This window comes from Phalangium opilio, unplaced genomic scaffold (genome assembly GCF_054372755.1).
Source record: "Phalangium opilio isolate 3A_F unplaced genomic scaffold, DU_Popi_V2 ptg000104l_1, whole genome shotgun sequence".
Classification (NCBI taxonomy): Eukaryota; Metazoa; Arthropoda; class Arachnida; order Opiliones; family Phalangiidae; genus Phalangium; species Phalangium opilio.
Window position 1 is genome coordinate 570,123 of NW_028324206.1, and position 14,226 is coordinate 584,348.

Sequence of the window (14,226 nt, forward strand, 5' to 3'; positions counted from 1 at the left end):
TTCTTGATTATTATAATAATTTGCCCTAATATGTTAAACTTACAGTTTTGGAGACTTGGGAGACCACAAAAATCCGAAATTGCGTTCTAACATATGAATGCTCACTGAGAATAGCCAAAATAAAATTAATATAAAAATTAAAAAATAATGAAACCCTGTATACCTCATATGGAAGTGTTGAATTAACTGCGCTTACTTAAACACCACTGTCTTAACTGCCAAGCGAAAACACTTTTTGTCATCTTTCCAGTAGTATTTTAAGTGTAAAACCTAGGGTTGGGAACTTAGGATATATTTCTAGCATGAAACGAAGCAGACTAAATCAAATTCCAAAACAGAGCTGGAAATCAGCTTTTTTTATAATCATAAAGGACGAAAGACGCCATAAAGAGTATATTACACAGACTTACCAAAATTCAACTTAAGCCTTGGCCAAAACGAACGTCGAAAAATTACTTCAAACGATATTAAAACCTCTATTAACTGTAATTATTTACCTGAATTACTTTTTTAGACGAAAATTGGACCTGATAAAAACAATTTTGGTTTTTAAGGGCGTTATAGTTCATATAGAAAATCCAAATAAAGGTGTTAAAGCTCGGATGAAATATCAAAAAAATAATTAGCGTTGCCTTACAGTCGTCTGCTATCATAGCCCACTCGATCACGCGCGTCACGACGCAAGCTGCTCGCGCTCGAGCAGCGCAGCGTCCGGGAACGCGGATCGAGTGGGCTATGCTGCTATGAAATAAACTTTCTTACTGTCGTCTGCTATGAAATAGGGAATTCGAGGCATAATTAATTAGTTAAATTACAAAAATTAGACTTCAATTATTTAAAAACTAAGCAGGTAAGTTTCTCATTTAGTAAATGCTTGTTAATTTGAAAGTATTCCGAAAACTAACTTCGCTGTAGTTTTTCCGTATCGCCTATGACAATTTCCCCAAAAAACCGGGTAAAATGTAATGCTTTTTCTATGGGACGCTAACCCTAAAAACGTGATTTTTTCGTTTAGCATTACAAACGGGTATCAAGTCATATCTACAAGGGCCTACCGGCCCTGTAGAATTGATGATTTTGAACAAAATAAAATATCTATCATATTTTCTTTAATACCAGTTTTCTAAGCGACTTATAACAGATGGAAACTCCTTTTGGTGCAAACTTGAAAATTTGTCACGCCAGCAACAATAAAAACTATGTCCGTCAATGTGCTTAAAAGTTAGTGTTTATCGACACGACATCCTTTCAAAATAATTAATTTCATGATAAAATGTTTTCAGAAAATGGAAATGTTCTTGAAAAAGCGTAGAAAAGTAATTTTTTCAATTAATTTAGAGGGAATAGATAAAGAGTAAAATCAGTTGATTGAATTAAATAATGATTAAGGATTAAAATAATAAAATTAATGGAAAAAATTGCAATATCTTGACTTCAGTCAATTGATAAACCTCACTAATATCGTTTGTTTTTTCGGCCTTGGTCTAAACCAAGACGTTTTTTATAATATCTGTCACTTCAGTCTTAATGCAATTCAATTTTGAATAATTTTATTTTTGCTTTACCGTCATACATTTGGGGTTGATCTATTTCTAATTGCTTAAAGAAGTACTTAATTATCGTTAATTACATTTAGCTTATATGCAATAACATTGATTTCGATAAGCATATAATGTTGTACTTTATTTATAAAAGAAGTTTAAAAACGACGGTATTTGAAATATGGAAGAAAAATATTTGTGTCGTACACTGTATACATATACAGTGTTGTCCAGATCAGACCAACAGCTTCCTTTATGTAAAACCCCCAATACTGCTAACGGGCAATGTCCAACTAAATTATACAGGGTGTAAATAAATGTTTAGAATTCATGTTTTATTGTATGCAAGTGACAAGGTACAAAAAGAATACTGGAGAATATGCCTGAATGCAACAAAATATTTTAAAGCACAGTCCTACGATTAGTCTTAAAACCAGGGCCTAAAATTGCAACCTCTAAACTGTTTGGCAAACAGCTCAACGTAAATATTCGAAGTGTCAACCATTGTGATTGGGGCACTCTCCCAGACGACTGTCCATGTCTTGCAATACATTTGCAAGCAGTAAACTCATGACGCATGGTAAGACTAATGGCATTGTCGTCTTAGGAAATCCTCGTCCGTTAAGGCTTGATGTAGGGCGTTATGATAATGCCGGTAGTAATGCCCTTGTAAACTGGCACGAACAGTAGAATGGCTTAGTGCAACTTCATGTTCCACCGCTCTACTACTAGCTTGAGACTGGCTTCAAAACTATCTACGATGTCAAAGTCTCTATCCTCATTACAGACTATACAGTCTCTTCTACGTTCACGATCTTGCACTACCGAAATCACGAAGGTGCTCGCACTCGAATGTTGTCGATGTGGAGACCGTTCGGCATAAAGCACGTTTAGTTGAACGTTACCGCGACCTTCACCCAAAACAAACGTGCAATCAAATTTTTCCTGGTTCGAATAGGTTGGCATTTTGCTAGGAAACGAGACTAACTACTGTAATTCTACTACATAGCTGCGACACTGAAAGACCCTGTATATCTAAAGAGACCGGAAGTTCCTCAAAGGTGAGTTTTCAAATATTGCCAGCTTGAACAGGTCATGGTGTGTATAGTGGTGAAGGTCGCTTTAACGTTCGACACGTGACACCACGGTATGTTTGGTCCTCCAATGTCCTGACCCGATAGGTCCAAACAATTACCATCTTGGTTTTTCGGATCAGTGTTGCGGTATTGCTGGTCCCATTAGAAATACAAGGTCTGTAGTGTTACAATTGTAACAATACGTCTGTTAAAAAGGCACAAATACTGTAAAAAAACCATTGTAATAATGGTTGGCCAATTTTTAAACACCCCTAACCTCAAACTTTGGACAAAATAAGGAAAACATAAAGGTTTCTTTGGGAATAACCTAACCCCCCAATTGACTGGTATGCTAGGTGATATTTCTGAAGAAGAAAATTTATTGAATTAGGGGTAGCGAGAGATGGCTAGCGATGTGGCTTAGTTATGGGCTAGACGCCCTTGTTTTACTGGCGATATTATTACATTGAATGTTGCCAGATTATGTTAATTATATATTAATAATTAAATGGAAAAGTTACATTTTGACACATTCCTTACCCTAAAATTTTGTATTTGGAGCCTATTAATGCATTATAGTGATAATGTAATTAATTTTAGTGTTAAATAGGAAAACATTTAGGCTGAAACAACAACTCGCGCAGTTTAATCTCATTTTCTTATTTCAGTAAAGGGTTATCTATAGATACCCAAAAAACCTGTTGTTTTCGATTAATTTCACGTTAAATATGGTTATTAAGTTGAAATTAACGGCTTATCTTCTTTTATTAGTGTTATTGCAGTTTACTATACGAGTTTAATAAGAAATTCTCCTAAACTGCAAATTTTAGAGGAGTGACTGTTTGACTCTTGCGGAACAATGACTATTTTGCCCCAAAACTTTTAAATATCGCGCTTTTTCAATGGCTCTCTATTAAATAGGTAAAAATGCTTTTAAATGACAATTTAATTAATAAACAGGAAAATGGAGGCTGGGTGAAAGATAAGTGTAGTTTTAATTTTAATTTGGTAGTTTAATTATAAGGTATCCATGAATTTACCCAAAACACGAATTTCACATTAATTATACTTGATTAAGTTAAATTTAACGGCTTATCTTGATTATCTAGTGTGGATTTAGTTTATAATACAATTTTCAATAAAATATTCACTTTAATTGCAAATACCCTAAAATTTTAATGTATGCGCTGTTGATGTATTTTAACGATCATTATTATGATCATTAATTTGAAAGTGAAATAGGAAACTACTGTGGCTGTACGAAAAACTTGTAATGCTTTAATTTGAGCGTGGTTCGTTAGAGTGGATTAAGCTTAAAATTTATTTGAATTTTTTATCCTAATTGCAATGTTTAGTGCAGTTAAATATTTTTTCCACATATTCAGTTTTTAACCCAAAACTTTTGAATTTCGCGGCAATTAATGTACTTTAAAGATAGTTTAAATTAACTTAAGTGTGAAATAGAAAATATTGGGCTTTACGATAGATTTAAGAGTTTATTTAAAAGTTATTTGAGCTTTTATTTGAGCTTTTATCCAGAAAATGTATATTTTGGTTTAATTTCACGTTAATTATATTTAATTGAGTTAAAATTAACGTGTGACTGTGTTTTGGCAGTGTACATTTAGGTTAAAAAATGAGTTTAAATGCATACTTCACCATAATTGCAATTTTTAGGGGAGTTTTCGATTCTCATTTTACGCTAAGTTTTGAATTTCGCACCTATTAAGATACTTTGGAGATAATTTAAATTAGCTTAAGTGTGAAAGAGAAAACATGGGGCTTTACCTACGGCTAGGTTAGTTATCCAAAACAAATGTATATTTTGGTTTAATTTCACGTTAATTACACTTAATTTCGTTGAAATTAACTTGTCGTCAGTGCTCATTAATCTCATAAAATGACTTTTGATAAATAATTAACCTTAACTCTAATGTTTAGAGGAGTTTTTTTATTATTTCCAACACATTGCGTTAAATTTTTATCATATCCTGTGCTAGGTTTGCGGTAACATAAAGATTATCTAATATCTATACAATATGTTATGATGTTATTCTGTAGTTTAGCTTGAATACCAGTAATTAAATCAAATATTTATACAATTCATAGCATTTTAAACCAATAAAAAAACGGCAATGTGGACCGTTGAAAATGGCAAACAACGTAACCCTCCGTTTCCAACGTGGTTACGTTGAGAGAATCTGTGATGTAAACATGAAAATTATTTGCCTAATTAAATTATATAACGACACTGTCCTCCTGAATTAGCCAGCACAACTGTTACTTATGAATTAAACAATCCACTGTTGGTATCAAATTCTTTATAAAATGATAACGTAACATCATTGTATGACTGATTCAATAGGATCAAAATTGTTTTAACGAATAATATGGTCCTCTACATTGGTTTAGTTTCAGGAATTATACCACACACCTTCACAATTAGTAGAATTTTAGTGAGATTAACAAATAATGAAACCGTTTATACTTAACTGCGCTAACATTAACACCACTCTTTTAACTGCCGTAGGGAAAACACATTGAAAATTTTGTCATCTTTCCTGTAATATTTTGAAGTTGAATTCTTCACAGGGTGAAAACACTACCGTTGATTTCTAAACCATAATAATTTGGATAGATATGGCAATTTTTACTTAAAACTAGAAGCGCCAACAAACTGTCATGAATACAGTATTAAGTAGCGTAAAACCTAGGCCCTAGGGTTGGAATTTGTAGCATGAATCGAAGCAGACTGCGTAATTTGTAATTCCAAAACAGAGCTGGAGATTTGTTTTCTTATAATCTTTAAAAGGAAAGACACTATAAACACTATATTACATAGACAAAGTAAAATACAACTTAAGCCTTGGCCGTAAAGAACGTCGAAAAGCTTACTTTAAATGATATAAAAACCTCTATTAACTGTAATTATTTACCTGAATTACTTTTCTAGACGAAAATTCGACCTGATAACGACGTATTTCTTATTAAGGGTGCTACAGTTAATTAGAAAATACATATAAAGGTGTTCAAGCTCGGATGAAATACCAAAGTAATTTGTTAGCGTTTACTGCTAATAAATTAGGAAAATCAGCAAGAAACCCAACATTTGAAATTTGTCAACGTAACTTGTTAGCACCCACAAACCTAGGCCCTTCTAGTTGTCAACGAGAACGAAATGAAGAAATAGGTCTAAGCGCGCTATAAGGTTATTCCAAGAAGTGATATCTAGTTTATTAGGGAGAAGGTATAATTTCGCCAGATTTCCAGCTTTATCTCCAGTCCAAACGTAGGTCCGGAGTCAATCCCCGTCTCTAAATTACAACCAGCATCTCATTGGTTCTTGAAAACTCACGTCAGCGCGACGACGCGAGTGACGAAAACTACAGTCATATTTTCCGACTGAAGAGAAGCGAAATAGCCCAGGCGCCTCCTTTTACGTCCCCCCTTGTATTTTGAAAGGGGAATGGGACTCTGGCGCGCGAATACAAAGGCATCTTATACCTTCTCTCTGAGATACTGATATAACTTCTTGGTTAGGCTGACTTCTGACCCAAAAGTAACTTTTTGACGTACTTTGTTAATTAGTTAAAGTACAACACTTAGACTTCATTAATTAAAAATCGAAACAGGAAAGTTTCCCATTTAATAAATGCTTGTTAATTTAGAATTATTCCGAAAACTAACTTCGCTATACTTTTTCCGTATGGCCTGTGACAATTGCGTTAAAAAACTAAAAAATTTTAATGCTTTTTCTATGGGACGCTAACCTTAAAAACTGTGAATTTTCCTTTTGCATTATGGAAGGGTGTCAAGTCATATCTACAAGGGCATACCGGCCCTGTAGAATATCGTATGTAGAGAACTTTTCTAAAGATTTAAAATAATATTTCGCTGCAGCATTACTTGGAAATAACAAGATCGGATATTTTCGTTCTTGACCTTGGCGATAAGCCCATAAAGTTCCTAAAGCTAAACAGCTATTTTAAGAAGATCAACTGAGGAATGGTAAGCCATTCTTACAAAATTAGATTTCTTTAATTGTTTTTTATACTATTTACTAAGGAAAGGGATTAAAAGGAAACAAGTGGAGCACCATAACATACCGCATAGGTAAATAGCCACGTTGACTGTTGTTGGTCATTGAGGCATATTTGACCTGCAGTGGGGCTTGGAAGTTATAAAAATTATTTCGTAATTCACGCCGCGTTGAGGCGAGAAGCCAGTGGGGCGGGGCTCTACGAGAGACGTACGTGTGGATACTAGAAAACTTAAAATTTGACAAATTTATCTTAAGCTCTGAATACTTTTATAACTTCTCGATGGGAGCTTTCACCTAAAGCAATGTTCATGGCAAACAACATGAGTGACACTAGGTAATAATTGTCAAAATATTTTCTAGCCCTTGCCATAGCTTGTAGGAGCCATGCAGCCTACGAAGCTATACAAAGTTTTGGAATTATTCAATTACCTAATTGGAGAAGCGTACAAAGAAAATTGTCAAAATCTGGATGGACCTGGTATCAATTTTGATTACTTGAAAGAGCAGAAAAGTTGTTACGAGAATTTCATCAAAGAAGTGGCTAATGGGAAATTGGAACCCAAACGTGATGGACTACTTATTTTCGATGAAGTCAAAGTTACAGCTAAAGTCATTCGGAACTGCAAAAACCACAAGTTGATTGGGCTTGCTATGACCCACGAACAACTTTCTAGTTTGGACGATATTTACGATGATCTTAAATCCACCGATTATTTGCCAAAAGAAAACTACATGTTGCAATTCCTTTAGAGAGATTTAACTTCGGATTACGATATTGTTGGGCCTTACTTTGCGTCAGAAAACACCAGACTCTCATTTCATTGCGGCTTGTCTTTTTGAAGTTTTAATGGCCTTTCAACTGCATGAATTTAAAGAATCAGCTTTGATGTGTGATGGAGCATCGTCCATTGACTCTCATAAAGCTAACGCAGAATTATCAGGGAGCGTACGGTGTCAAAATCTCACCAAACGGAATCAATGTTGGAATTAAACCCTCCTTCAGAAATCCTTTTGTTCTAAATGAATATATTCATTGGATAATTTGTCCTTCACACCAGGTGAGAAATTTGTAATTACAAAGTCAATTATTTGTATAGGTCATTAATATTATAATTTCAGATGAAAAGTTTGATCAACGCGCTCTTTTCTTCAAAAGAAGGAGGAAACCGTAAATTTACCAATCAAGGTGTAAAATTTGGATGGGACCAAATTATATCTTTGAAAAAACGGGAAGATAAGAGGAGGGAACAAGACATCCCGAGATTAGTGCCAGCTCTTCTTCAAAGTTATATTGATAGAGATGCGTGGACCAAATTAAACGTTAAGCCAGCTCGTATAATGCAGGTACGAAATACGTTTTCAAAAGTGTAAATAAGAATATGGATATGAGAAGTAAATTTTGTATATTGAACTCAACTGTAGCAAAATGATGTGTTGGCAGAACTATTTGAATATGCAAATCCTAAGAATGGCAATAAGCCAGTTGATAGCGCAGAAACAATGGCCACATTTAACTATCTCAAGGCTTGCAATTTGCTTTTCGAAAAGGGTTCGCTCGCAAAGGTGAAAATAAGAAGCACAGAAGACTCGCCAATGATAAGTATAGAGAACGGTTTTAACTATTTTAAAAATTGGCTAATGAACTTAAAAGGTAAGCTTATGACATTACCCATTTAGTGTGTCTGCTCTACCACCACTTGGGCACTTTTTTGCTCCTAAAGGTATTATGGGCACACTCTAAGGGAGGGTAAAGAGGTAACAAAGTGATTTTTTTATCATTTCTTCTACTAATCTAGAACTTGATGAGAAATTCATCCTTATGTACCCATCAAAGGAATTTCTTTCGTGGCAGGTAAATAGGAGGTTTTTAAAACAGCACACTTACGAAACAAAAAGGGCATTATCGTTAGTGGTTAGACGTGGGATTTGCTTAGGGTGATGGTCTTTGGGATGAAAGGCCTTGTAGGGGACTTTTCCAAAAAGTACCCAAGCTACTATCTTTTCCAACTTCGATTAAACGGTTGAAACCCTATTTGCACAATACAAGTTCAACGCCAATGGAAAATTATCTGGAACAAATTTTGCATGCGCTAGAAAAAACAGACAGACAAAAACGAGGTACACGGACACCACAATTCAAGCAAGGGTTATAGAACTGAACGATTATACGTCAGTCAAAACTTTTCAAAATTCAATCAAGTACGAGTGATAAAAAAGCTATACAATATTGTCTTAAAAAGAATAAGAAGATACAATGTTGATCGAATCTATCTTTATTAATTACAAAGATATTGCAAATTAAAATATCACATTTTATAATCTTGTAGGAACTTTGGCTTTTTTATTGTCCTTCTTGGCGACCTTTTGTTATTAGATGATGTGCTGTTGAGATCTCCTTTAGAGGAGGTGGTGTTGAGATCCTTAGATGATTCAGCTTTTAATGATGATTCTGTGCTTTTTGGTTTACAATTTTTTTCTGAAACTAGCCGGTTCTTTATCTAGCAGAGGCTTTTTGCACGAGAAACTTGATTGACTTTGTTTACAGATTTCACCCTTTGTAAGTTTTAAGTCGTTGGACTTTTTTCATTAGGTAAGGCGGTGGTGACTTTCTTGGATGCTTGCCACTTTTGGGGAGAGTTGGTGATTTCTTTTAATGACTGGGCTTTTCGGATAGAACTGGTAGGTGACTGAGCCTCTCTCAAAACGCAAGATGTCTTCGATGTGGAAAGTGATGTGTGTTTAGTTTCTGTTTTTAAAAGTTTCAATTTTCTGCGGTTTGCAGTTGACTTTCTCTTAGGTGTTTCACAATTTCTAGCAATGTGATTCGGGTTTCCTTTACTTTCTTGACTAGCAGATGGTCTTTTTCGGGCAATATTTTTATCAACTTGTTTACTAGTGACAGGTTGATTAGACATATTAGTAGCAGCACTAAACCCAGTCGCCTTTGACATGACGTATAGTTCATCCGTTAGTGATGCACAACCCTTGGACATTTCCTTTCTGTTTTCACTTATTTTAGCTTCGTTTGCTTCAAACCAATCATTGAAGGTTGCATGCACAATTTTTCTTGTCCATTCATTGTAAAAGGGTCGCAACTCTTTCTCCGGTTTCTCTGTGATGGTTAGGGCAATTTCCATAAACAACAAGAATAAATTTTCATCTTGAAAAACATCTTCATCTAGCGCCTTTATAATGTTTCTACCATGGTTACAAATGCCATCGTTATTAAGGTAGGTTCTCACTTTGGTATTTACTTCTTTTAAAAGGGGTTTTAGTTCTGGTCGTGGAACTTGCATGCCTCCTTCGTCTCTAATTACATTTCTGAATAGTCTAAATTGGATTTATCTTCGTTATCCATGCTAAAGGCCCAGCTCAGTTCATACATCATTCGAGCTTCTTTGATTTGGTCATTTGTTAAGGATTTTGATTTCCCATACATCACTCTGGCTTTGAAAACTCTTCTTATGTCTGATAAGCACCCACCACCAAAAGAAACGTAGCTTCTGTCATATTTGTCTATTAAATCTTCCTTGTTTGATGTCAATTTTTGGGCTTCAGTAAGTGAAGGATCATCACACTCTCTTTGGCTAGAATACTCAATATTATCACTGGAATCGTTGATCGGAGATTCCAAATTATCACTATTGCTATTGCTATTATTGCTGCGTAATTCTCTATGAAGGAGTTCTGTTTTTGCCACGGTGAACACTTCGTAGCCATAGGCATGAAACAACGCAAGTTTCTTGGAGTCTGTACATTCAATATCCGCTAATGGGTTTAGAAACTTATCTAGCACCCAAAAGTGTTGAGCTATGGTGTCATACCAACTTATAATCATAATTGTTGACTTTTCTGAACTTGTTTTGCTTTAAAACTTTTTTGTTGGGTTCACAGCTGGCATACTAATTTTATCGTAAGTTAAGCGGAAAAGTTCAAGCATATACTTAATTAGTGACAAACTTGATAGTTTCTTGTAATAAAGCTTCGTGGCATACCAAGATATTTGTTCCCTCTACGTTTATTGAGTTAATGAACTTTTCACCTGTGCAGTTTTTTCAGAATAATTTCGGTGCACTTCTGAACAGTTTCCATTGTTAATTCTTCGTTAACCCTAGGTGAGATAATTATTAACCCCTTTTAGTAGTGATATTTCTTTTCTAACGAGGCTTATAATTTGTAAACCAACATGGAAATGAATCAGAAAGATTAATACGTACCTTAAAGGCAGGTAACTAAAATCTTCACTGCCAGTCTGCCCTCCGTGCAAGCCTCGGTTCAGTAAGCAGACACCCATCAGTCGCGTGTTCTTGAAAACTGCCCGGGGATTGCGGAGCGATATCAAGGGGTCTATTTTTCAAGCGTAAATATGTTTTGTAACCCTGCTCTAATTTTCCCTCGTTTTCTGATGTTGGAAAGAATGACGTTACAATAATCTAAACTAGTGGGATACTTCTCTCGAAGAAAAGTATTATATACTTCTGCTAATACTAATAACTTTGTGAAACCGCCCGCTCATTGTTCCTCGAGTAAACACTGTTCGATAGTTATTCGCAAGCGTCGCCTCTAGGTTTGCTCGACCAGGACGCGAAAAGAGAACTTGTTGCTAGCTACGTTGATGTCACGTCATTTCTAAGTTCAAATCCCATAGGTACTTTCGCCACCTTCCCGTGTCATATTGTAATTTTTTACCGTAAGGGCCCATGTGCTGCGACGACATCAAAAAACTGGTTTTATTTGCCAGAATTCCAATTTGACTCTATGTTTCTCTGTGGCTCAAATACATTATGCATGACGTCAGGGGCGACGGTTTCTAACCTCCAATATATTGCAAGCAGAAAAGTCCTAAAATGACCGCTAACATATTCCAAGTATAGGAAATCTATATATTCCTGGTTCTAAATTTCCAACGTCATGTTTGCGTAGAAAAACGAGAGCCCTTTGTACACATTTTTTATTTTTAGCACTTTTATATATATTTAATAAAAGTTAGCCCAAATTTCTCTTTTTTTCAGATAATGGACACAGAATTTATGTTCTCTACGATATATAGTCCACAGCCTGTTCGTATATCTTCTCCTATATTACAATCTGGGCAAGTCATACTCAGTACAGTACCCAGTGATGAAGATTCTTCAACAAGTGAACCCATGCAACTTCTAATACTGGACTCAGTCATTTTTCTTTGGACCATAGGGGCCATTGTGGTGGTATCCGTCACGTATCTTTGCGTTACTCGAAGATCCGGATTGAGAGAGCGCGAGATTAACTTCTCTAACTCTCTTCGGACTGTTTGGATATTCTTGCTCCATCTTGTTTTAAACTGTTAAGTGCTAATCAAGTTCACCAAGTGTTAATGAAGAATTTGTTTATTATTTCCATAAGCTTATAAAGCGTAAATACGGGTCTGCAGTAGGGGCATATAACATCGGCGCTGTCCATACCAGACATTTCAGCTTCATATTCATTCTACAAATTTCTCCTCCAAACCGGAAGTGAAATTAGCCATGGCCTACTGGCATTTCCTTTTTTGTCTGTGTTCGACAACTTGCAACGTGCTAAAAGATTTTTCACTTCCGGTTTTGAAGTCACGTTGCTAATTGAATCGTCAATGTAATAATCGACTGAAGGATCAGGTTCTTGGGCGTCCATTTCGTGACGTTAATTGTTATGGCGACTAATTATTTTTACGCAAGCTGTTCCGCAAATTATCAAAATTGCCTAAATTACGAGAAATATTAAATTTAAAGAGTTTCAGCCCATTCATTTCTTAAATTAATTAAATTAATACGCTGCTGTCGACGCCATTTTAACAACGCACCAATCGATCGATAAAAATTTTTAAAAAATTATTTGTCAAAATATAAGCAAGAGAAACAAGACGGCCCAAGGGCTCGTAATAGTAGCCATATCGTACGAGTGAATAGCCCCTCTATACCCTACCCTTATGAGTGGATAACCCCTCTATACCTTACTCTAATGAGTGAATAGCGCTATCTTTTTCAATGCTTAAATGATTTACCGTGCATAAAATCAGAGTGAATAGCCCCTCGATTCCCTACTCTAAACAGTGATAAAATTATAAACGTATAAATTTACTTATGCTGTAATTCTAATATTCCGGCGAATCGAAGAACAGATAGTTTTTAGTGATAATGCCCTCGATGAGTTTACAACATAGACTTATGCCGATGCACACTTATCGCATCTTATAAATTTCTAACAAGGACTTATGCCCAGAAACTTTTGAAAGAGAAAGTTTAGTTATAGTGATTACGCATTTTAGTGATTATCCCCTCAAATTACCTTTAGCAATGCTAAAATGATCAAACGCATAACGCTCATTTAAAACTATGTTAGCTCTATCTAAACCCACATTTGAATTAACCGCCAAAACGTTCCAGTCAAACATAACATAGATGACGATAGCTACCGAACGAGAACGAAACACATGAGGAGCGCGGTAGGAAACGAGGAAAATCGTTATCTATTTAATTAGCACATACATAAAAAGAAAATAAATATAAAAACCCCAAACATACAAATTCATAAGTATCCGACCCCACAGATAAAAATTCAAAAGTTTCCGACCCCACAGATTAAGAGGTACCCCACCCCACATCAACCCGACATTTTAGAGATAAGAATAAATAATAAAAACATCGAGGTTTCTATCAACTCTATGGTTCAGTTGGTAGAATGTCTGCCTATTGCGCCAGCGACCCGGGTTCGATTCCCGGGTCTGACCTGAAAGATTTTTAATTATAATTAAATCTCTAACCGAGCCCAGTAACCCCTATGGGTGGGTTGTGGTAATATAAAGTTCCTTTTAAGCTAAAATCTGACGATAACGAAGCGACAACCCCGGCCACTACTACTACTACTACTACTACTACTACTACTACTACTACTACTACGACGGCTCGGGTCAAACTAAGAGCCTATCGTATACTACGATATGGCTAAAAAGGGTTTTTTCCCCGATGAGAGTTGTTGAACGGGGCCCTTATAGTAGGCAGTCGTGGTTTTCATTTCCAGCAAGGCTCCCTGAAAAGACGTTCCTATAGACCTATTCACACTTATGGCCACGCATCAGTAGTTGCAATGTTTCGCGGCATGAGTTTTACGCTTCTATGGAGTAAGCATGTAAACTAAACTACGATGGACGTGTGGGAGAACTTTTTATAATTTAATATTAATATAAAATTCCTAGTGTTTAAAACCGAGAAAGTACACTTAAAACCATGTTAAGAAATGAAGTGCTTAAGTTTTAATGGAAACCGAGCATTGATATTAGTAGGCTAAAACTGCACTAAGCCTCGGTGACGGTATGGGATCATCGCTTCATCGGCGATGTGACGATGCCCGCCGCCGATGCCGTGCCGAAAGCGCTACGTATAAAATGCTCGTAAGCCTTGGCGCTCAATTTGGTGTGTATAATTTCATTAACTACCTCAATCTTACATCTATCAATTGAATTCGATAAAATTTCACCTAGGAAGTTCAATTAATACATTTGCAAGAGGTAATACAGCAATGAAAATAAACTCAAACACGTAACAAATAAGGC

At 35.6% G+C, this 14,226-nt stretch overlaps 1 protein-coding gene and 1 long non-coding RNA gene across 2 annotated transcripts in view; one reads left to right on the plus strand and one right to left on the minus strand.

The window, feature by feature from the left end:
• The window catches only part of LOC149630008 (uncharacterized), a 236,726-nt gene extending 236,465 nt beyond the window's left edge, over positions 1-261 (minus strand). The window contains exons 1-2 of the long non-coding RNA XR_016374310.1: positions 164-261; positions 44-104 (exon numbers count right to left, since the gene is read on the minus strand). This is a non-coding gene — a long non-coding RNA (uncharacterized LOC149630008). The remainder of the gene's footprint in view (positions 1-43; positions 105-163) is intronic.
• Positions 262-7,980: 7,719 nt separating this feature from the next.
• Positions 7,981-9,220, plus strand: LOC149630015 (uncharacterized). Its single transcript, XM_089851337.1, has 4 exons — positions 7,981-8,003; positions 8,082-8,310; positions 8,456-8,511; positions 9,146-9,220. Exons 1-4 carry the CDS (start codon positions 7,998-8,000, stop codon positions 9,218-9,220), a joined length of 366 nt encoding a protein of 121 aa, XP_089707463.1. The 5' UTR covers positions 7,981-7,997.
• Positions 9,221-14,226: the final 5,006 nt, after the last annotated feature.